Genomic DNA, 22,621 nt, shown 5'->3' with positions numbered 1-22,621 from the left:
AATTTAAGTTAAGCATTTTCATCAAGATCCTCACATGCGTGCTGATGGGTACCTGCCACGCGTCGCACCAGGAAGATAGGGTCAAGTGTACCCCCAGCTGGTCATGTGACAGCCCCTGGTTCAGGTGGTCTCGCCCTCTGATCTCCCCACTGTAAAGGTACACCCCCCCCCCCCTTCAGAGTTAATAAATAAGCCGTAGGGTAAAAGCTTAAGAACATGTGATTGTCCTGCTCCTCAACAGCCATTCAACAGTTCTGATGGCATGACAATTGCGTAAAGTGCGTTCCTGAAGCCTGGGCATTTTGTAATCTACACAGTGGGCAGTGGGGCAGGTGATCAGGGGCAGGCCAGTAGTCAGCTGGGCCTGGTAGAAGCCATGGAACAGGGATTAAAGCTTTCTGTGGCCTCCTCTGTGCTATAATAACAATGGCGAGACTGAATATTTATTATGGGCTTACTGTTTACATTCACTGACTCAATTTTCTTCATCTCTAGATTGGGAATGATAAGAATAGTGATGAGAATAATAAACAGTAGGTACAATTTATTGAGTATTTATTGCATAAAAATCCCTGTTCTAAGAGATATACACACCTTGGTGTTCCTCATCTCTAGCCTGGGAATAACAGTAAGTTGACGTGAACCGTTTAGTAAGCACTTAATAGATTACAAGCCCCTGTTCTGATTTAAAACCAGGGCCTCCAATAGTGCCTGGCACACAGCAACCAGCACCTGCATTTCATGAATACATGTTTGGTAAATGACAGGACCCTGGCGCAAGACACCTTTTGAATTTTAATTTTTTTAAATTCATTTTATTTTTTTTTTGAAAGGGGGAAGGGGCTGAGGGCAGAGGAAGAGAGACAATCTTAAGCAGGATCCATACTCAGAACAGAGTCGCACCAGGGCCTCGATCCCACCACCCTGCGATCATGACCCATCCAAAATCCAAGAGTCAGATGCCCAACCCACTGAGCCACCCAGGCGCCCCAACAAGACACCTTTTGGAACAGGGTCCCCCACGCCAGCCTCCAAGGGAGCTGACATACTTAACCGACTTGCTGTTGTAGAGACCTGGGGGAAGCCCCCCAAGCCCCCCCCCCCCCCACGTGAGGACACAGCAGGACAAAGGTCCTGAGATGAAAAAGTACTTGGAGAGGGTGCAGCAGCAGCTGGCTGGAACTGCCCGGGTGAGGGGGGCAGGGAAGGGGCCCGAGGTCAGTGGCGTCTGTGGGGGATGCAGGGGCTGTTGGGAGGCTGGGATTTACTAGGAGACATACAGGACCTTATATCGGTGTTTAACACGTTCCCTTTAGCCCCTGTTGGTAAAACAGTTAGGAATTGGAGAACAGACTGAAGCTGGAGGTGGAGGACGGTCCGAAATCCTCGCCTTTATTTCCGGTCGCCTTCGAAGGAGGGGCGTGGGGGGAGGGGGCGGGGCGGGTCCTATGGGTCTGGGGGCGGCTCCAGGTCCTCGCTGCGGGCGCTGGGGCGCTCGGGGCCGGCCTGCGGGAGCCACGAGTCAGGCTGCGGGCCCCGGCTCCCGAGGGCGCTGGCCTCCGGGCACGCGGGCGGGCGGCTGCCTTTACCCTGTCCCTCACGTCCTCCGCCGGGACGCCCTGCTCCCCACGGACGCTGACTCCCAGGGACTCCGAGGGCAGCCCCGCCGTCTCTGCCCCCTCGCCGCCATCGCCGGGCTCCCTACCTCTCCTTTGCAGGCCGCGTCCTTTGGGGGGCAACGGTTTGGGGCAGTCTCCTGCCCCTCGAGTATCTCCACCTCCGCCGGCTGCCTGGAGAGCAGGGGGGGCGGAGAGAGGAAGAAGAGAACGAGAGTGGGGCGGCAAGGGGAGGAAGCCACCGAGATCCCGACAGAGACCGCAGACGCAGAGCAGCCGAGGCGCGAGCGGCGGGGGTGCAAGGAGCGCGGCACCCCAGAAGTCCCGCCAGCCCGCCCCGGGGTCGGCTGGAGGCTGTGCCGGAGCGAGGGGGGAGCGTTAGCCCATTCCCCTCCTCCTGGTTCCTTCCCCTTCACCCCAGGGCCCCTGCCCTCTCACCCGTCGTTCACCATCCGGGCGCCCCCGACCTCGGGTGGCGAGCGCAGCCTCCGCTCCACCTCCCGCAGCTTGTCCCGGGCCAGTTTCTCTGCGGGTGGGCGGGGGGTCACGGGCGGGGCCGGGAGCTCCGGCGGACTCGGCCCCGCCCCTCGCCCCGCCCCCTGCTCGGCGTACAACCTTCAGTGAGCAGCTGCTCCTTGCTGCTCTGCAGGGCACGTATCTCCCAGGTCAATCGCTGCTTCAACATCTGCGAGAGAGGGGACCTGTCCGTCTGTCTGTCCTCTCAGCAAGTCCTTACCCGAATTAGGTCATTCATTCATTCATTCATTCAACGATTTAACTCCATGTGCAGTTCCTGCTGTGGTTGGTGGTGGTGAGACACATTTCTTCTCCAGAAGCTCCCTATATCCCCGTGCACCTCTCAAATCTCTTCTCTCCCCACCCCACCCCCACCCCACCCTTTGCTCTTCTTCAAATACCCAAGACGCGCGTCAGCCTCAGGGCCTTTGCATTGCCTTTCCTGCTTCCAGGAGCATTTGCACCACGATACCTGAATGTTTTCCTCCCTTACTTTATGTCTGCATTCAGATGTCACCTGCTTAGAGACGCCTTCCCCACTGACATTACATGATCTATCTACTTATTTTTTTGTTTGGAGTCTGAGTATGCCCCCCTCCACCCCCCAACCATCCTGGGGACAACAAATCCTTGACCCCTTTGGCTCCTGTCTCCTCCTGCTTGGAATGTTGCTGGATGCGTCCAGCAACATTAATTGAATGAAGGGATGATCAAACCATGGCTTTTTCAGGGTTCCCATTTGCCACTGCAAGGGGAGCGAACTCTAGGTGAGCAGGAAGTAAGCAGAATGCTCGGCAAAGGCTACTGCACCAGGCCGGGCCACAGATGCTAGACGTGGCAATGCGGGATGGTAAGAGGTGACTAGATTTAAGGTAAAAGCGGAAGGGCTGACTAGGTGGGTAAGAGGAAGGAGACAAGGACTATCCCGTGGAGTTGGGGCTGAGCAGTGGGTGGGCACCGAGCCAGCCTGTGGGGACACAGAAGCCAGGAGAGGAAGGGCTTTGGTTGGAGGCAATGAGGATGGCTCACGTGCAATTCCCAGAGGTCCTTGTGCTGGCTCATCACATTCTCCAGCTGTTCTTCAACCTGAACCCTAGGGGCCAAGACCCAGGAATGAGAGAGCACATGCTAGACTGACACTGAGACGGACACCCAGCCTGGCCCAGTCTGGGGATTCCTTTGGGGGACCCTTGGATCTCTGCCTGGTGCTCCCTCTACTAGGAGCCCCTTTATGGGCTTTCTTCTCCAAGCCTTGTTTCCAACAGCTCCTCTTCCAACAAACTCCCCCTGATGCAAGCCCCACTCCCATGCCCAGCCACTGCCACATCAGGCTGTAGATGTGGGGTTACCCCAGCTTCCTCTGCCTGCAACTCTCTGTAACCTGACAGTTACGGACAGAAATTTGCTCTGTGCACTCCTGCAACATGTTCTTCCTGGAAGGAGAAAGACAGCTCTTAGTCATAGTCTCTAAATAAGCCTCCATTTCCTTCAGCAAGGTTGGGGGGTGGGGTGGTCTGTTCATAACCTTCATCATTCTCCTTTCTTCTGTGACACAATGGGCAGCATTATGGGCTTCTGAGATGATCACCCTGTTCATCCTGTCCCTCATCAAACCATGCCTTCCCAAGAAACTTCCGTGAGGGGTACAGTAGTTTGGCTTAATAGATCGTAAAGTCCTGACCTGAATTCTGGATCTGCTATTCTACTGGGACCCTGGACAAGCTACTCGACCAGTCTGGGTCTCAGTTTCCTCCTATGTAAAATGGTGGTAGTGGTGGGAAGGTGACAGTAGCCCTTAACTCCTGTCCTTGTCATTGTGAGGATTAGGTAGAAAAACGAACATAAACTGATACGTGTGATGTGGTTAAGCATACATCCACTTTATCACCGGGTTTTCCTACACTGTTAAAGTCATGGTCCGCCAGGGTGTGAGACATCTGGTCACAAGAAAGGAAAGGTTCAAAGGATGGAGGTGGATAGAGAGATGGTTGGATGGGCAATAACTGGATGGGCGGGTGACTGGCGGAAGAGAGGACAGCTGGCTGGACAAATGAAGTGTGGAGGGATGGTGGCTGGACAGAGAAATAAAGGAAGAATTGCTAGAAGGATGGATAGATGTCTGGATGGATGGTTGGGGGAAGAAATAAACAGCTAGATGAATGGGTGATTGGAAAGACGGAGTGAGGGTGAATGGGTGGTTGGATGGAAGACATAATGGTTGGCTGGCTGGCTGGCTGGCAAAGGACTGCATAGATGTGTAGATGAATGGATGGGTGGGTGGGTGAATGGATGACTGGGGGGCCTAAATGGGCAGATAGATAGACAATTGAATGGATGGTGGGAGAGCTGGATAACCAAGAGAAGATTCAGAATAACACCAGTGGGTGAAATTTATTTAATAAAGAAACTAGCAATGAACGTTTAAATGAGTGAGTTAATCTCAACATTATTATCTGATATCAAAGATGAGAGCGAGTCTCAAGTCTAGCTACTCTGCAGAAAGGAAAAATGAGAAGTGTGTGTCCAAGGTATATATTCCCTAGCTCTTGCCCCATCCTCCTTCAGGTTGGGAACAAAGTAGGGAAGAGTTGGGCAGGACCTCTTACCTCTGAGCTCCACTTTCCTTCCTCTCGCAGTGCAGCTGGAGGATCCCCAGTGCCTCTGTGGGGAGAGGAACCAAGGGAGCCCTGTGTGAGCTCTTGGGGAATCAGGGATGGGAGGACGTCATGGGCCCCACATCATATCACACATCGGAGGGCACTCAGAGGCCCTTAGTGTTTACTTCGAGTCAGGTGGCCGCCAAGGGACAGATGTGAGCAGAGAGGGAAGCCCCCTGACTCGGGTGTCAGCGGGATTCCTCTAGCTATTCTGGGAACGGTGGGCTTTTGTGGGTAGAATGGGGTAGAACAGTGAAGACAGAGAGCTGATAAATACCTTGCTTTTTGCTCAAGACCTCCTCTAGGTGAACTTTCTCTCCATTCACTGGAAAACACAGTGACACTTTGAGCCTCCAGGGGCCACACCCCGTGCCCCCACTGCCACTTCGCGCACAAGGCATACCAAGGTTGCCGAAGGTAAGGTACAGTGCCAGGGCAGGGGGGGCGGTATCTTCTTGCCACCCACACCCATCTCCTACTGGGGGGGGGGCATCCTGATCCAGTTTCTCCCCCTCAGTGTCCACATTCTCTGCAAATGCCAAAGGAGTGAAGACTGCAGAATGCACAGGGTTTAGGCCAATGGGATAGATGACTAGAAATAAATCTGTTATGTCAAGTGGAAATAAAGGCTGTGAAGAAACAAGTCAAGCAGGAAAGTGACAGTGACAGACAGAAGCTGCCATTCTATATTCCGATGGGGCATTGAGGTCGACCTGTTAGAATGAGGCTTGGGCTGACAGCAGAAAGGTGATGAGACAACAAAAGGCAATCTGGATTATAGGGATAAGAGCACTGCAGGTGGAGGGAACAGTCCATGCAAAGACCTTGAGGCATGCAGAGAACATCAGCAGTGCTCCTAAGATCTCTGGGTCCCTCTGTTAGTGCCACTTACAGGAGTCCAGTTCCCTGTGCAGGCTCTCCCAGAGAGCTTGGGCCTCTACCATTTCCTCACTGGATTTCTTCTTTGCTAGGCCGAAAAAGAGAAGACACTGTGTGAGTGCAGCCTCTACCTCTGCTATTCTCTTGCACACTGAGACTCTGCACACTCATCTTTAAGGAAGCCAGAGGTGCCTGGATTTTAGAGCTGAGGAAGTGGAGGCACTCCAAGTCGAGGTTCTTCCTGGCCAGCTAGGAAGCCTAGGTCCTGGCATTTACCTTGCTGAAGCTCATTAATCCGGTTAATCAGGCCTTCAATCTGTGGCTCCAGACTTCCCTCTGCAGAACGAAAGGAAGACTGAGCCAGAGAAGATAGACGCCTGGCTGTCTAAGGCAGATGGAGGTGGGTGGGTTGTTGGCACAGTGTCTCTGCTACTAGCAGTCAAAACGATTTTATTGAGCGCCTGCTACACGTTGGGTTCTGTGAGAGGCCCTTGCAGGGTGTGCATCCTGCATGGGAAAAATGGACATTGAACGGAGATACAGGCTATCAATGTGGGCGACAGTAACTGCGGTGGATGGAACAAAGTGAAGCAAGGGGTTGAAGAGGGAAAGGGTAGAGGGTGCTTCTTGATATAGAGGTGAGGGAAGGGAGCCCTGCCCACTCCATGGCGTGGGAGCATGGAAAAGGGAACCATGCCAGGCAGAGGGACAAGGGCAAAGCCCCAGCGGTGGGAGCGAGTGAGGCAGATGCCCAAGTAATGGCTAAGGGCCTGGTGTGGCTGGTGTGAGTCTAGCGAGCAAGTCAAAAGCACCAGGAGGCAAGGTGGGGCAAGTGTGATGGCAGATCACTCAGGGCCTCCTGGGGCATGCTGGAGGCTTCTGGATGTAATTTTGAGTGTGGTGGGAGTGTGGAGATCTCCCACCTGCTCCACCCTGTTGAAAGCCTGGCAGTCACTTCTGTCCATCTGACTGTGGTCTTGGCCACATTTGAGAAATGAGAAAAATGCTTTCCTCTGTGGATAGCAACTTTAAGGTTCTCCCGTGACAGGGAGATCATTCTCTCTTTAGGGAACCATCTCTAACTTCTCAGTCCCAATTTCAGGGCTCTGTATGGAAAAGACTTCCTCCTCAGCCCTCTCTGACTTCAGTCAGCTGCACAGAATTGGGGCAAAAGCTTCCCACCCCTTGCTGGGTCTCACTACCAACCCCTGAGAATCTGGAGTTCTGGAGTTAATAAACTCAAGCCCTTGATTTTCCCAGGCCACCAACTCCATCCCCTGAGACTTCCAGGAGCCTGGATGCTCTCCAAGGTGCTGATTAAATAACAAATTCCTGAGGGTCTTCGCTTTACTGGAGAGGGTCACCAACACCCTGCATTTCCAGTCCCGTAAGTTCTCTACCTAATTTTAGCCTAGGCAGCAACCCCGATGCACTTCTGCAGGTGGCCATGGGGGTTGGGGGGACAGTGTGAGGGCAGGAGGAAGAAGTGATTCTCTTTTATTTGGAACAGACCAAACAGACCGATGGATCACAGTATTTAAGTTGCAGATGGGCTGGGGTGGGGGTCAAACCTCAAACGTGGCCAGTACCCTGCCCCAGCCCAGATGTAGGCTGGCTCCTGGGCCCCCTCAACAATGGAAGCAAGGTACAGTCATTTGCATTGCCATTTGCCATCGTGTATTAAAAGGGAGGACAAAGAATACACACCCATGAATGCATTTTGTTTAATCTCTGGAAAGATACCTAAGAATTTAAAAATAGTTGCTGCGAGCCCTTGGGTCAGGGACACGGGTGGCTGGTGTTTGTGTGTGCGTTGATGTGTGTAAGAGAGGAGGCTTTTCCATCCTCTTATACTTCTTGAATTTTGAAGCTATATTTTTAGTTCAAAGAATTAAGTTGTGCAAGAGGGAGAATGTGCAGTGGGATAATTTCTCAAGGTTGTGAGTTGAGGGGTCTGGGTTTGAACCGCATCTGCCTGCCTCAAAACCCCAGGCTGAGCCTCAGACACAAAGACATGCATGACCTTTGTGCAGCTTTTTCACCATTGCCAGCAAGTCTTCAGGCACCTTCAAAGGCTTGGTCTGCCCTGTGGAGATGAAAACCACAATTTCAGGAGGGAGGGAAGGTCCAGGCCTTCTGGGAAGGGACGAAGGAAGGCGTAGACACCCTTGACCTGGAACCGAGGACAGGCTGAGGGGCTTCCAGACAGAGCAGGCTCCTGCAAGAGCCCGTCCCTTGTCCCTGAGGTTTACGATGTGTGTTGGATGAATCAGGACTCCTCATGTTCAGCTACTCCCAAGAGGTCAAAGGACACCACAGGCATCTCCTTAATGAAATGAAACGCGGGGGTGAGAGAAGGAGGGGATGCATTTTTGTTGCTGCTGCTGTTTAGAATCAGTATGAAGTTCAAACTGATGCAGTAGGACAGAAAGATTTCAGATAATTTTTTAAAAAAAAAATCATTATAGGCCACAAGCTGCAAATTCTTAAAGAATCAATGGGTCTGGGGTGCCTCAGTCAGTTAAGTGCCCGACTTCAGCTCAGGTCATGATCTCATGGTTCATGAGTTCAAGCCCTGAGTCGGGCTCTGTACTGACAGCTCAGAGCCTGCTTCAGATCCTCTGTCTCTGTCTCTCTCTTTCTCTGCCCCACCCCTGACCTCTCTCTCTCTCAACAATAAATAAATATACTCCTCTAACATCTGACTACCTATATTATAATATGAAAAAATTTTAAAGTAATGAAAAAAATTTTTTAAAGAATCAGTAGGTCCAGGATATGGTCATCAATGACTAGCATCAAAAGAAGACAACCAGGTATTATGAGCCTCCTCATGGAAGATCACAACACCACTTATGAAGGATACTCGCCAAAACAAAACAAAACAAAACAACAGGAATGTTACCAGGTTTCTATACCTAAATACTAATTCGGAAGAAATAAGAGGGGCAGGGAAACATGTTAAATGATACCATGGGGATGCAATCAGTGTCATCCAGATGCTGGAAAACTCCAGAGGACAATTTGGTTTCTTCAACAAATACACGGCAAAGAAGAAAAAAAAAAAAAAAAAAAAAGAGGGAGAGGAAACTCTATTGATCTTAAGAGACTTGACCCAAGTATCATTCATTGGAATTTTAATTGTATCCAATTGTATCCAATGTATTTGGATCTTGACTCAAAAACAATTTTCACCACTTATACTTCTGTATGTATTTAACACCAGCCTGTGTCACTTTTAAAATTATAACAGGGGCACCTGGGTGGCTTAGTCAATTAAGCGTCCAACTCTGGATTTCGGCTCAGGTCACGACCTCACGGTTTGTGAGACTGAGCCCTGCATTGGCTGTGCGCTGACAGCGTGGTGCCTGATAAAGAGTCTCTCTCTCCTTCTCTCTCTCTGCTCATTCCCTGTTCGTGCTCTCTTTCTTTCAAAATAAATAAGTAAACTTAAAAAAAATAAAATAAAGTTATAACAACAACAACAACAAAAAAGCCACAGGAAAAATTTCAACATCTTCAACTCTTGAAATCAATGATAAAAGGTCAAATCCCAGTGACCCACTCCTCTCTGAGGAACACTGGGCAGAGAAAATGAAAGGCCGCTAGAAAAACACATATGATAGCCACAGGATAAAGGAAGAGATACTTACTCACAGTAACATACAGGGAAAAGTCCCTCCTCCTAAGACCCTAAGCTTCTCACTTCCCCTTCAGAGAGACCACTAGTGTTACAAGCTCTTTGTTGTGTAGTTGGAGATAATTCAATTCATATATGAGCACAAGCCCACTCTTTCTATACAAGTAGTGTTGCCTCATGAATGGTCCACGTCTTGTATTTTTCATTTGACAAGGTATACTGGTGATCTTTTTTATTCTTTTTAGTGGCTTCATAGTGATTCACTGAATGGATATACCATAATTTAAGAGAAGCCCCCTTACTGATGGGTATTCAGGATGTTTCCCTTTTTGTTGTTATAAACAATACCACAGTGACCCTCTGTATTGGTTTTCTTGGGCTGCCGTCACAAAGCACCACAAAATGGGTCTTCCCTTGGGGTCTTCCTTTTTTGTGTGTGTCTTTACCTGGCATTCGTGTATTTCTGTATGTGCAAATTTCCCTCTTCTACTATCTAGTATGACTTTATCTTAACTAGTTATATCTACAAAGACCCTATTTCCAAATAAGGTCACATTTTTAGGTTCTGGTAGACATAAATTTGGGGGAGGGGCACAATTCAACCAGAAAACCATCCCCATACATTCTTTTTTGTGCAGGTATGGGAATATATTTCCTGGATAAATTCCTACTAGGCTACCTGCTGGATTAAAGGGCATGTGTGTTACTAAATTTGATGTGTATTATGAAATTGCTCTCCACTTGTTTCAAGCAGGTCCACAAAAGACTCCTTCCCCGTAATCTTAGCAGCCAAATACATTTTCAAACTTTTTAATGTTTGCCAAAATGATAGGCAAAACCAGTCTTACATTTCAAGCTTTTTAGTAGTAAATATTAAAAAATTAGTCAAATCCTCCAGATCAGAAATTCCATTATCTAGGAATCTATCTTAAGAAAATAAACGATGGTGGGCAAATTGTTCATTGTTTCTAATCTTAAAAAACTGAAGCAACCTAAAGATATCTTAGTTAACTACAGCACATTCGTAGGATGAAATCTTTTGTAGCCATTAGAAATCATGTTTTAAATCAGGGCTTCTTTCTTAACCTAGGCTTATTAAATTTTGTTAAAATATTTGGTGGTTGGGGTACCTGGGTGACTCAGTCAGTTGAGCATCCGACTTCAGCTCAGGACATGATCTCGTGGTCCGTGAGTTCGAGCCCCGCGTCGGGCTCTGTGCTGCAGCTCAGAGCCTGGAGCCTGCCTCGCATTCTGTGTCTCCCTCTCTCTCTGCCCCTCCCCTGCTCATGCTCTGTCTCTCTCTGCCAAAAATAAATAAACATTTAAAAAAAGTAAATAAAAATTTAAAAAATGTTTGGGGTGATATGTTCACCTTCTGTACATCTTTCTGTCTTGTCTGAAACCCTTTACAAATTAGCATGCATTAATTTAATTTTGCTTTTGAATTTTTCAGCACTTAATAAGCTAATGTAGAAAAACCTGGACAGGGGCGCCTGGGTGGCTCAGTCGGTTGGGCAGCCGACCTCAGCTCAGGTCATGATCTCGCGGTCCGTGAGTTCGAGCCCCGCGTCGGGCTCTGGGCTGACAGCTCAGAGGCTGGAGCCTGTTTCGGATTCTGTGTCTCCCTCTCTCTGACCCTCCCCCATTCATGCTCTGTCTCTCTCTGTCTCAAAAATAAATAAACGTTAAAAAAAAAAAAAAGAAAAAGAAAAAGAAAAACCTGGACCAAAAGTAAAAGCTTCCTCTCATGAACAGCCCCTTCATCAAGTTACTCCCCTTCCCAGAGGTAACTACTGCCTTTGAACACACTCAGACCTTTTAGTAAAATGTATTTCATGTATTGCTTTAATTTTTACTTTCTTACCCCCCAAAACATTCGGACACTACAGAAATTGGTGAAGTTAAAAAGACACTTTTTCTTCTCACCTTAGCCCTAAATCTTACTGCCTTTCTCTGATATAATCAATAATACCAGGTTGGTATGTCTCTGCTTGAGATTCTTAAATTTTTATAATATTCAATATTTGGAAGTGAAACAAAAATTAAAGCTACTTTATTAACAAGGGGAAGTAGTTCTAATTATTTGCTTTCTTTTTAGTGTTCCACACGAAGATTTCCAAACGCACACAAAAGTAGAGAGGACACCATGATGATACTTTTTGATTTTTGCGTTGCTGAGATCTGACAGCTATTAATATTCATTCGTATTTGCTTCAGCTACGTTTTTCCTGTGCTGAGGTATGTTCAAGAAAGCCCTATGCTTCCTGACATTTCATCCCTGGATATTTCATGAAGAGTCTCAGCTACTTAAAGGATTTTCACTAGATGACTCCAAACCTTTAACCACACCAACAAGAGTAACAGTCATCATGTAATACCATCCAGTGCCCAGATAACGTGATTTCTCGATTGTCTCCGTGCATTTTACAGCCGGCTTTTGTAACCATTTCTGCCAAAGCTCTGTCTGTATTTTTCCTCCCCACTTCATTTCTAGTCCTAGTCATCGTGAGTTATCAGCAAATCTTTTAAATAATCAGACTAACGTCCTGATAAAAATTTTTAGGAGTGTATATTATAAAACAGCCTGTACAGCAGGAGTCCCTTTTAACATTTTATTTTGAAATAATTTCAGATGTACATAAAAGTGGTAGAAAAAGGCCCCAATGCTCTTATCTGCCTTGGTATCAGATTTCCCAGTTGTGAGCATTTCTGTAACACAAATTGCAGGCACCATGGCCCATTATTCCTTACTATTCCAGTGTATATTTCCTATACCCAAGGGGACTCTACTAGGTAACCACAGTATAACCATCAAAACTGGGATGTTAACAGTGCTCAAGGTCAGTATATGATCCTCCGATGCCATTCAAAAATTTCCCTATTTCTCTTATATTTTAAAATTATAGAATACATTTTCCTGAAAGAAAAATAAAAGAGAAAAAAAACATCACAAAATACCTCCACCTTTGTGCACTCCTAAAAACCTACGTCCCTTGTTGAGGGTCATTAGTTAGGCCTTTAGCTTCAGACGCTGTTCTGTGCGACATACATAGGGCTCTAGTTGACGTGGCCCTCTGGTTTTTTTAAATCCCAATTTGCTTTCCTCTCATAAAACTATGATCACCTTTGGAGCTCCTTCTGTGTCAACAAACCATGATCTTACGCTTTTAAAACCCATTGTTAAGTATCTTAAATGAGATTGGATTTTTCCCCCTACTGCTTAAAATAATGTCCGCCACACAAGCATTCCACAATATGCATGGACAGATCTAAATCCAGCCATTTCCCTGATTGCTCCTTGTGTTGTACTTCCATCCGCAACACTCCAGTGATCCTTTGTGGTCCACACATCTGCATACTCTCTGATTACTGAGCACGGTGACTAAAGATACGGAATAGCATTTTAGATGCTAAACATATACTTCCAAACTGCTTCTAGCAAAGTCTTTAGTGGTCAGTTCTCTGAGTGAGGCAAGAGACAGGCTGTTTCCCCACAGAGTAATCAATACTAGATTTAAAGCCTCTCTTTTTAAAGCCATTTTCAATGGGCTAGAAAATGATAACTTGGATATGCTTTTCAATTTTCTCTGTTGCTGGTGAAGTTAATCCTAACTTCAATTGTGACTAATTTGAAAGCTTGAAACTAAAATAGTTTTCAGCACAGTTGTTACTATCACAAGTGCTATAGTAACTGCTCAATACATGAGGTCTATTTGCAGCTTTCTCATTTCTGTCTGTTCTTTGCTTAAAGCTGGCCCTCCACATGTAGCCCTTATTTAAGAGAGCTCTTCCTGGTAAAGTTATTAGTTATCCATACAATACAAAAAAGAAAACTACTGAGTACCTACTATATACCAAGCAGGCCTTGTCTTAGGTGCTGGAGAAATAACAATCGTAACTATTGACGATGCCTGCATAGATAGATCTGGAAAGATGCAATCCAACATGTTATTAATAGAACGGTTTAAAGAGTGCGCAGGAAGGGGGACAGGGATAGATCAGAGGAGGGCAGAGAGTCGACATTTGAAACCAGAGTGATGGGTACATGGGCCTTCACCATGTTATTTGCTGTAGTCGTGCACATTCCGAAAATGTCTGTAACGAAAAAATGTTAGGGGGAGAGCGGCGGCTCACCATCTTGGGGGAGATTTTCTTCTTCTGGCTACACTGTGATTTCTAGTGATCTCTAGGGCAATTTTTCCCCTCTCACTAGGGTGTGGGGTGTCATTACTGACAAAATGCTGTGGAGAAAAGCTGTCCATGGGAGAGGCCATTCTCCATTAAGACCCAAGAGTCCACGCGAAGTGTGACGTGGGCTGGGTGTGAAAGGACACTGGGGAATTACTGGGGATTTTCTTCGGTGTGGCGGCAGCAGGGTGATTCTTGTGACAACATCCACCTCCGTGTTTTGTGTGAAGGGATGCATACCGAAATATACAGGCTGTTGTTTCTTCCAAACATTTAAGTCAACATACCCAACGAAGTTGACAGGAGTTAATCTAGATTGAGAATAGTCAGTTGTCTCCCCTTTGATGAAGGGTTTTTTTTTATAAAAAGCTTAAATTTTCACGTTTTTAGTACCGCTACTAATATTTCGTTATTGTTACGAAACAAGCCTCCCTCCCTTCTGACCCGACTGCGGAGACGCCTGCTCGCCCTCCCTACCTTCAGCCTCCTCGGTCTCCTCCACAACTTCCGGCGGCTCCATTGCCAAAGGCTCTAACTTCCCCGCCATTTTCCTACGCGCGGGAGGTTGCGCTTGCGTGCGCCTCGGATGACGATTGGTTAAAACACAAAAACAAAAAAACCCCCACCTATGCGAGGGCTACAGGCTCTGCGGCGCGCATGCGTGTAGTGCGTGTCCGCTCGCCAGTTGACCAGGGCGGAGGAGCAAAGAGGCTTCAGCTGTAGCCAAGCGCGGACCGGGGCCCCTCATTGACAGCGCGCATGCGTCTACCCTGAGGCCCGCCAACTCCGGGGGAGGCAAAACAGGAGCACAACTGGGTCTTGGTTCGGTTGAGGAATGAGTGCTGTGCACACACATACAAACTCTAGGGAGGGCTTTCCCTCTCTAGGTTGCTGTGCAGGTTGTGAGTCTGGGACACGTGTGCTGTGCGGTGGTACACAAGAGGTCGAGACCCCTGTCGTTTACAGATCCTCACGTGACAGCCTACGCGACGTTTCCTCCTTTTCATAGAGGAGTACAACGAGCCTTGGAAGCCGAGGGCACCTCCTGCGTAAAAAGTCTGGATCTCGGCCATGTGCGAAGTCAGGTGCTCTGCCTGGGTTACAGAGCCAGGTAGGCCCTGGAGGCCACCTTCTCACTACTAGCAGCAGCAGCTACATTGATGGGGGCCACTTTTGACAGGGTAAAGACGAAGTAGGTGAAGGGCAAAGGAATGTCCTCGTGGGAACCGGTTTTAGGCCTTTTATGTACAGCTTTTTTTTTTTCTTTAAAATATCCCCAGGCTGGCTCCAGCCATAGGCTGGCACCGCATTCCCAATTCCAGAGCCCCTGCGGGCCCCCCATGGGGACCCTGGCCAGCCCTGGACACTCAGGGCTGAGAGCCCATCAAGGAGGCTGACTCTTGATGCAGGACAGGGGGTGTGGGGGAGGAGACAGCCCCTAACAGAGGCTGGCACGTCATCCAGGTGGAGGAGGTGAGGGAGAGGGAGGCAGAGGGACGCCTAAGGATTTGCCCCAGAGGTGGAGGTGCAGGGGGAAGCAGCCTCTCCCCTGCCCCTCCTGCGCCCCATTTCCAGGGTGGAGACAGAAGGTAAAAGCTAAAGGTGGTGGTTCCCAGCGCTGCTCAATCTAGCAGCCTCTCAAGGTCCAGTGAACAAGCCATTATGGGAAGGCTGGTCTGTAGAGGCAGCTGGGGCTGCTGGGGGTGTGGAGTACTTGGGTGGGTAACGAATGAAGAGCCGGTCCTCCTCTTTCTTCACCCAGCGCAGGAGTTTGGTCACTACCAAGATGGCACCAGCCTTTGTCACCAGGGGGCTGAGGCAGGTATAGAGTTCAAATTTGGAAGTCACCTGCAGGTTTGAGAGGGGACAAGAGTCTGTTGAGCCAGAGCTGGTCATGCCCTGTCCCGTCTGCCCCACCCTAGCCCCATGCCTGTCTCCTGTTTGGAAAACACACTTGGCGAGGGCTCCCACCTGGTGCTACCTGGTCACTGGGCTAAAATAGGTAAGCTAATATCATGGCGGGCCAGGGGTTTTCAGTTGGGCCAAGGAATCAGCTGGATCTAGTGGCTTCAATTGGGTAATGCTGGCTGTGTGTGTGTGTGTGTGTGTGTGTGTGTGTGTGTACTTCCTGGATATCAGTTTGCTCATCTGTGCACCGAGTATAACAACAACAATGCTTAACACTTAACAACTTAACAAGCTTAACACTTACGGAGCAGCTGTTGTAGACAAGCCCCACATTCTCCCTCTAGAAACCCACATGGCCTGCCACCTCCCCCTTAGATGCCGTTTCTTAAGTGAGTCATCTCCTGACAAGCCAATTTAAAATCCTGGGCCTACCATATCTTGATTTTGAAATGCCATTCTCTACGAAAAGGCACAAGGGCTCGTTAGACAAATGGCTCATTCCAGGACGGGCACAGAGAAAGTACATGATGAGCCTGGAACATCTTGTGCCAGAAAATGAGAATGCTTCAACAGTGATGGAGACGTATCAGACACAGGGGCCAGCCTGGCTAAATCAGAGACCGTTTGGGCACCAAAATAAGTGACAGAAAAGTCTTTGAGCCCACAAAGAATTAAAGAAAAATCCCTGAGACCATATTGATAGAAAATTAAAAATTCAACAAATAAATAGGGGGAGGAAAAGTTCTTCCATATAGTAGTAGAATCTCAACCAATAAATGTAGAAGGGATGATGGAGTTCAAAAATCACCACCTGGTAAACACCAAAGTAGTAACTCTTGCAGGCAAGAATCATTAATGGATATTAAAATTGGTGGACGAAAGTATGATAAAAAAACAAGTCTGGGGGCGCCTGGGTGGCGCAGTCGGTTAAGCGTCCGACTTCAGCCAGGTCACGATCTCACGGTCCGTGAGTTCGAGCCCTGCGTCAGGCTCTGGGCTGATGGCTCGGAGCCTGGAGCCTGTTTCCGATTCTGTGTCTCCCTCTCTCTCTGCCCCTCCCCCGTTCATGCTCTGTCTCTCTCTGTCCCAAAAAAAAAAAAAAAAAAAAAACAAAAACAAAAACCAAAACAAGTCTGACATAATCACCACAAGATATTTGCCGGTTATGAAGGAGGCAAAACACTACAGTGGAGAAATCTGGGAGATGTCACCTTAACCAAGTGATCTAAGTTAGCATCAACAGCGGGACAAGCTGATATTGTGGACCTCCTGACAGGATGCAGAGAAGGACACATCACTCACTCGGGGGATATTTTTGCCCAAAACGCAGGATAAAGTATCAGAAAAACCCAAGTTGAGGGACATTCTACAAACTAACTAGCTGGTACCCTTGAGAAGTGCCAACGACATGCAAAACAAAAAAGACCACGGAGGGTTTAAACGAGACAATAAGTAAGCCCAGCCTATGATCCTACGCTGGATTCTGGATCTGTAAAAGGGCGTTAGTGGGACAACTGGTGACATCTAAATGAGGTCTGTGGATGAGATGATGTTGTAGTGATGCTAATTTCCTGATTTTAATAAGCGCCTGTGGTTAACATCTGGGGAAGCTAGGTGAAAGACCTATTTATGGTAATTATTTGTACTGTTTTGCAGCTTCTAAGTCTGAAATTGCTTAAAAATCAAAGTGAAAAAAATGTAAAAGTAAAATAAAATTCTCAGGTGAGAACAATGCCTGATACACAACAGACATACAAGAAGTTATTTAATATATGCGTACTAAATGGCAGAGCCTGGGGGAAGGTGCTATTTCCGACGGGGTCACCTTGACCAAACTCCCTGAATAGCTGACCCTTAATAAACCCACGGGAGGGGAGGCGAGGAGCCCCGGAGACCCCAGGGGAGAACACCCCGGGGGCAGAAGGCACAGCCTGGGACCAACTCTGTCATGTTCAAGAGCGCTGGGGACTCAGAGTGACAGGTGCACTGTGCACACACAGGCAGGGCTAACCGGGAAGCAGGAGGCACACTGATGGCTGTTAATGTGACCTCTTCAGAGTGGAAGACACTGTACAGGTTGTTTACGGGGGAACAGAGAACAGATGGGGCTACTGGAGGGCTGGAGACCCCGCGATCCTCCTGGGTTTCAAAGACACACATGTAGCGTCAGGAACAGTGATGCAGGCCAGGGCACAGCGTGCTCGATGGAGGCTGTTATGGTCGGAGGGGATCCGGTGGGGGAAAAGGAGGCGTGAGGTCGGGAACGAACCCTTTTTGACCCCTAGCCGACTCACCCAGGCCAGCAGCGTCTCCCTCTCGGCCACGTGGTAAATGAGGCGCAGGGGTCTGGAGGAGCTGTGAAGGCGCGCGTGCAGGCGGTGGTACAGGTCCGACAGGCGCTGCCGTTCCTCTTCCCTGCCGTACGGGGCCTCCAGCTCAGGGCTGCGGGGACCGCGGGAGGTAAGGCCAAGGTCAGTCAGAGGCCTGCTTGGCTGGCCCGTCTCCCCTCAGTCTAGGGGTTCAATGAAATGAGGCAGCCGAGCCTTCCCCATCGGACTTGGGGTTTCTCAGGGGCTGGATACCCAGCTTCCCCAGCAAACGAGGGATTGATTCCTTGAGCACTGGATTAGAGTAAGGGATTCCTTGAGCCTCCCTCATTACACGGACACCCATTCGATCCCACCTTTCCAGAGGATGCCCGGCTGTCTCCCGCCTCATGTCCAGCAGAAGAATCTTTTAGTCAAATAAGCCTGCCTGCCCAGCCAACCGCCCATAGGGTCAGGGCCTACCTGGTAAACTGAGGCAGCTGGCGGTGATGGTCGGGGATATCCAGCGGCTTATAGAGGAAGTGGCGGAGGCCGGGTGCCCCCACAGCCTGCACGCTGTAGGCAGGGGCACTGCTTGCTGGGTCACTAGAGAAGCTGGCAGCCTCCCGGAGGGCACGCGTGGCCCCGAGGGTGTGCATGCCCTCTTCCACCAGGCGCCGGCAGGTGGCCATGTCATGGAAGGCCTCAGGGTCGGTGCCCAGCAACAGCAGGCAGACAGGCATGGCATCCAGGCGAGCCACGTAGGCGTAGAAGAAGCCATCGGGGTTGAAGCGGGGCAGGCACACAGGCGCCCATGCCTCTCCTGCCGCGAAGGCCGGCGCCCCCACCCAGTCGAGCAGCAATTGGAGGTCGGCCGGGTCCAGGCGGCACTCGGCCAGCACGGTCCGCTCCTGAGCTGCCGTCACCAGTCGCCCTCCGATCGCCAGCACGGACAGCGCCAGGCCGGGTGCCGTGCAGCGGCGCAGCAGCGCGCCCAGTGCTTCCCGCAGTGGGCGCGCCAGGGGCACGCAGCGCACGGCGCCCAGGAGCAGGGCACCGGGGTCGCGTTCCACACTGTCCAGAAGCCGGTCCAGCGTGCGCTCTGAACCGGCCAGCAGGCGGCGGAGGTCGTAGTTCTGCTTGCGCGCGAAGATGCGGGCCACGCTTGCGCGTGTCAGCGTGCTCACTATCTGTGCGTGCACAGCCAGCAGCTCCCCCCGCAGCTGGGCTGCCGACTGCGGAGTCCTTGACACGGCCACCAGCAGCAGTGGGCCCTGCTGTAGGAACACCAGCTTGTGGTCCTCTAGGGGAGGGAAGGGTGGGGGCGGGGGGGAGAGATGGGTCAGCGGCGACCGGAGGGGATCGGGCGGGGCTCTTCTGCTCTTTGCCTGAACACACACACTGCTGGCCCAAGCTCACGCGGTCACTCCATGGTACACTTGGGCTGGGAAAAGGACAACTGGGGGGAGTGTGGGTATTCGCAGAGACACGATGGGTCAAGGAATCAGGTGAGACACACAGCATGGATGACACAGAGCAAGGACTGACACAGAGCCCAGCAAGACACCCAACTCAGCCACAGAGCCCCCGAGGTCACGCTTTCAGATAAATAAGGAAGTTTATCCAGCCAGTGACTCCGACCCGGGCGAGTTAATCACTCAGGACCCAACTGGCCAAACGGACGGACAACAGACAGACGCCTGGCCAGCCATCCACACACACGGACTCACCCCTGGCTGGTGGGCTAGTCCCCCAGGCAGCCGGTGGGCCAGCCAGATTCCCAGTCACCATCCCCCGGTCTACCTCCTCCTTTGCTCACCCGCGTAGATGGCACGGATGGCATCTCCTGCACTCTGCACGAAGGACACGAGGGCTGTCATCACGCCCATGGTGGTGGACAGTGCCTCCACACTGCCGTACCTCGAGTAGATGGGCTTGCCTGCCTCGCTCAGCACAAACACGTGCTTCCGCTTGCTGCGCCAGTCCTCGTCGCTGGGGTCCCCACCCTGGCCCCCAGAGCCACTCTCAGGGCCACCTGTGGGACTATTCTCAGAGACTGCGGGATCCCAGAGCCCACAGGTGCATGATGGGGCCCCTGACTGGGGCAGTGGTGACAGCAGGCTGGGTGGCTGGTCCTTTGTCTCGGATTCTGAAAGAGAACTCCTGGTGGGTCATCTGGCTGTGGACTCCCACTAACTCCAGGTACCCAAGGATTTACCAAATCTCCACCGGCTCCCCAGTGACCCTTCCTGCTGACACAGACCTCCAGGTGTCTCCTCTGCCTCTCAGTGACACCCAAGAGATCCCTCTAAAACCCCAACAATCCAATCTCTCATTGTCATTATTGAACTATGTCCCTAGAGACTGTTTATTCTTTCAATAACTGCCATTTCCAAGGCTTCAAAGCACCCCAGGGCCTCTGAATGACCATTATTAATATTTCCATCTTCAGTGATTCCCCACTAAAACCTCTGACCCCTCATTTATTCTCCTAGAACCTACTCACCCCTCATTGGCCACCATGACATCTACTAATATCTCTATATTCTCTCATTTAAATCCTTCCCCCTGCCCCACTCCTCCCTAACCTCTTATTTATTCTCATCAATGTTCACTGATCCCTAATGACCTCACTGACTCTTCTGGTCACCCACGTACATCTTTGATGATAACCACTAAATCTCCCAATGACGGCCATGAATATCCACTAACACCCAGATCTTTAAGCCTTCCTTAATCCACTATTTACTCCCACTGCTGTTCACTAACATCCCAGTGACCCCACAATATCACTAATTCCTCCAATGACTGCCCTGTCACACAATCTAAAATATTTTACTCCATGGGCGCTTCATCCTCACCATGACCACCATCGACCTCTACTAACATCTGAGACTTCATATGACCTCCACTGACTCTTCTGACCCTGTTATTCCATTCTCCCTTCACTCCAGTGACTACTATTAATCTCCACCAACACCCGGGACTTCAGTGACCTCCTCTGATTTCCCTGACCTCCCTTTATTTTCACGGATAGCTACTCCCTTCCTCACAATACCCACTATAATATACACTAACACACAGGACAATAATAATGACTTTCTTCATGACCGTCATTAATAATCACCAATAAAACCCAGGACTTCACTGCCCCCTACTGACTCCCTTGACACTCCTCTCTTTTATTCCAGTCAATATCCATTCATCCCTCAATGACAACCATTATTATCCATTCGTAAGTATGTCTCAACAATTTTCCCATAAAATCCCAGTGACCACATATTCCCTCATTCTCTGGTTGACATTCACTGATCCCCCATGTACCCAGTTACCAATTACCTCCTCCCAGTACCTGCCATTAATTGACAGTAATTCTCAAGTTCTCAAAGACACTACCCCCTACCACCACCATTTATTCTCGGTGATGTCCACTCATCCTTCCTGATGATGCCACTAACATCCACTCATTCCAAAGCGGTCAGTGAACATTGATTCCCCAAAGACTCCCATTGTGTCTCCATCAAATACCTTTACACATCCAGCTGGGTCTTCAAAGACTCTCCTATAGGTCATCTCACTCTCCAAATAAACTCATTGATGTCCACGCCTCCCTACCGATGATCACCATTAACATCCACTAATTTCTGGTTCCTTAAAGACTGCCCCCAACAACTCACCATTGATTCCTCAATGATGAAAACACTGAGTGCCCACTGGTCACCACTGATCCCCTTTCCCACCGCAAGGACTTACATAACACCTTAGCCACCAAAGACACTGACTTCTAAATAGTTCCCCTTCGACTGTATTAACTTTCTTTTGGTCATTCATTGACCTAAACATCCTAAATCCCCATGCCCCTCTGTGACCCCAATCTCTTCTTGATTCATCAAAGACCTGAACTCACACCAAGGCCCCAGGGAACATCCCCTGATACCCACGGATTTCCTTGTCATTCCTCCATGATTTAAATTACACCGTGTGTCCACAATGACCTCCTACTGATCCTGCTATGGTTTAAGCTACTTTCCTGAGTCCCAAAAGACTCTTCGTTGGTCCTCCATTGACCTCCCTCAACAAAGACACTCCGTAGGGATTCCTTCCAAGACCCGAATGAGGGGAAGGCATACCTGTTTCCTCCTGGTCCCCGTCTCCAGGATCCGGTGGGTCTTCGCGAAGCCCTCCACCGTCTCCTGCCACCTCACTGGGAAACCGAGTGTCCTCCAAGTCCTCCACGTCCCCAGGGGGTGGGGCAGTAGTGTCACCTCCAGCCTCCATCTGCACATCCCTGTGGGGTAGAAGAATTGAAGGTGACAGGCGGCAAAAGAAAGTTCTTAAAAGCCTCTACTGAGCCTGGCCCCCTCGGACACATTCCTAGTGCTCATTTCCCGTCGGGTTTCAACAGGATGAAACAGTCAAAAACATGCCAAATACGCGCACCCTCCAACATTTTCCGAAAAGGGAGGTCCCACTGGGCCCTAGAAAATAAAGATACATACACACCTGTTTTAACCCCGTATCTCAATTGGCCGGGTACCATCACTTCTCAAGCCGCGGTAGCATCACACTTCCGGGTGCGGCGTCCGTCTTGCCACACTTCCGGGTGCGACGTCGCTCCCAAGACGCTTCCGGTTGAGGCGCCTTATTCGCTCTCCGCCGCGCCGCAGCCCTCTCTCCCGCCGCCTACTGGTGTCCCCTCACCGTTGAGATGACGCGCGCCCCTCCCAGATTTACGTCGCTCCGGTTAGGGACCCGGTGAGCCGCCTATAACCGCACTGGCTGGCCCGGCTGACACAGGCGAGCCGGGCCCGCTTCTCCTACAGAAGGCTGCCGGCGTGAGGGGGGCTCGGCTCACGTCCAGCCAATCCGGAGTCGGAGGGCGGCACTGCCTCCCTCATGGCCCAATCAAGA

At 50.0% G+C, this 22,621-nt stretch overlaps 2 protein-coding genes across 4 annotated transcripts; both read right to left on the bottom strand.

Annotated features, from left to right (window-relative positions):
• Nucleotides 1-831: 831 nt before the first annotated feature.
• Nucleotides 832-14,048, bottom strand: SYCE1L (synaptonemal complex central element protein 1 like). Of its 3 annotated transcripts, XM_042968543.1 has the most exons (12): nt 13,974-14,048; nt 7,692-7,754; nt 5,945-6,004; nt 5,682-5,756; nt 5,067-5,114; nt 4,739-4,793; nt 3,482-3,565; nt 3,162-3,225; nt 2,232-2,301; nt 2,055-2,142; nt 1,706-1,790; nt 832-1,506 (listed from the first exon to the last, which is right to left on the bottom strand). In XM_042968543.1, the coding sequence occupies exons 1-12, from the start codon at nt 14,041-14,043 to the stop codon at nt 1,447-1,449; spliced, it is 822 nt and encodes a 273-aa protein (XP_042824477.1). In that variant the 5' UTR covers nt 14,044-14,048; the 3' UTR covers nt 832-1,446. The 3 variants fall into 3 exon arrangements, with proteins under 3 accessions (XP_042824477.1, XP_042824476.1, XP_042824478.1); XM_042968542.1 differs by lacking the exon at nt 832-1,506 and having other exon boundaries at nt 1,515-1,790; XM_042968544.1 differs by lacking the exons at nt 832-1,506; nt 5,945-6,004; nt 7,692-7,754 and having other exon boundaries at nt 1,515-1,790.
• MON1B (MON1 homolog B, secretory trafficking associated) lies at nt 12,478-22,532 on the bottom strand. Its single transcript, XM_042968541.1, has 6 exons — nt 22,214-22,532; nt 21,841-21,998; nt 19,530-19,859; nt 18,194-19,013; nt 17,699-17,846; nt 12,478-15,344 (listed from the first exon to the last, which is right to left on the bottom strand). Exons 2-6 carry the CDS (start codon nt 21,986-21,988, stop codon nt 15,135-15,137), a joined length of 1,656 nt encoding a protein of 551 aa, XP_042824475.1. The 5' UTR covers nt 21,989-21,998; nt 22,214-22,532; the 3' UTR covers nt 12,478-15,134.
• Between the last annotated feature and the right edge of the window lie 89 nt (nt 22,533-22,621).

This window comes from Panthera tigris, chromosome E2 (genome assembly GCF_018350195.1).
Source record: "Panthera tigris isolate Pti1 chromosome E2, P.tigris_Pti1_mat1.1, whole genome shotgun sequence".
Lineage (NCBI taxonomy): Eukaryota > Metazoa > Chordata > Mammalia > Carnivora > Felidae > Panthera > Panthera tigris.
This window is presented reverse-complemented; position numbering and strand designations above follow the sequence as displayed.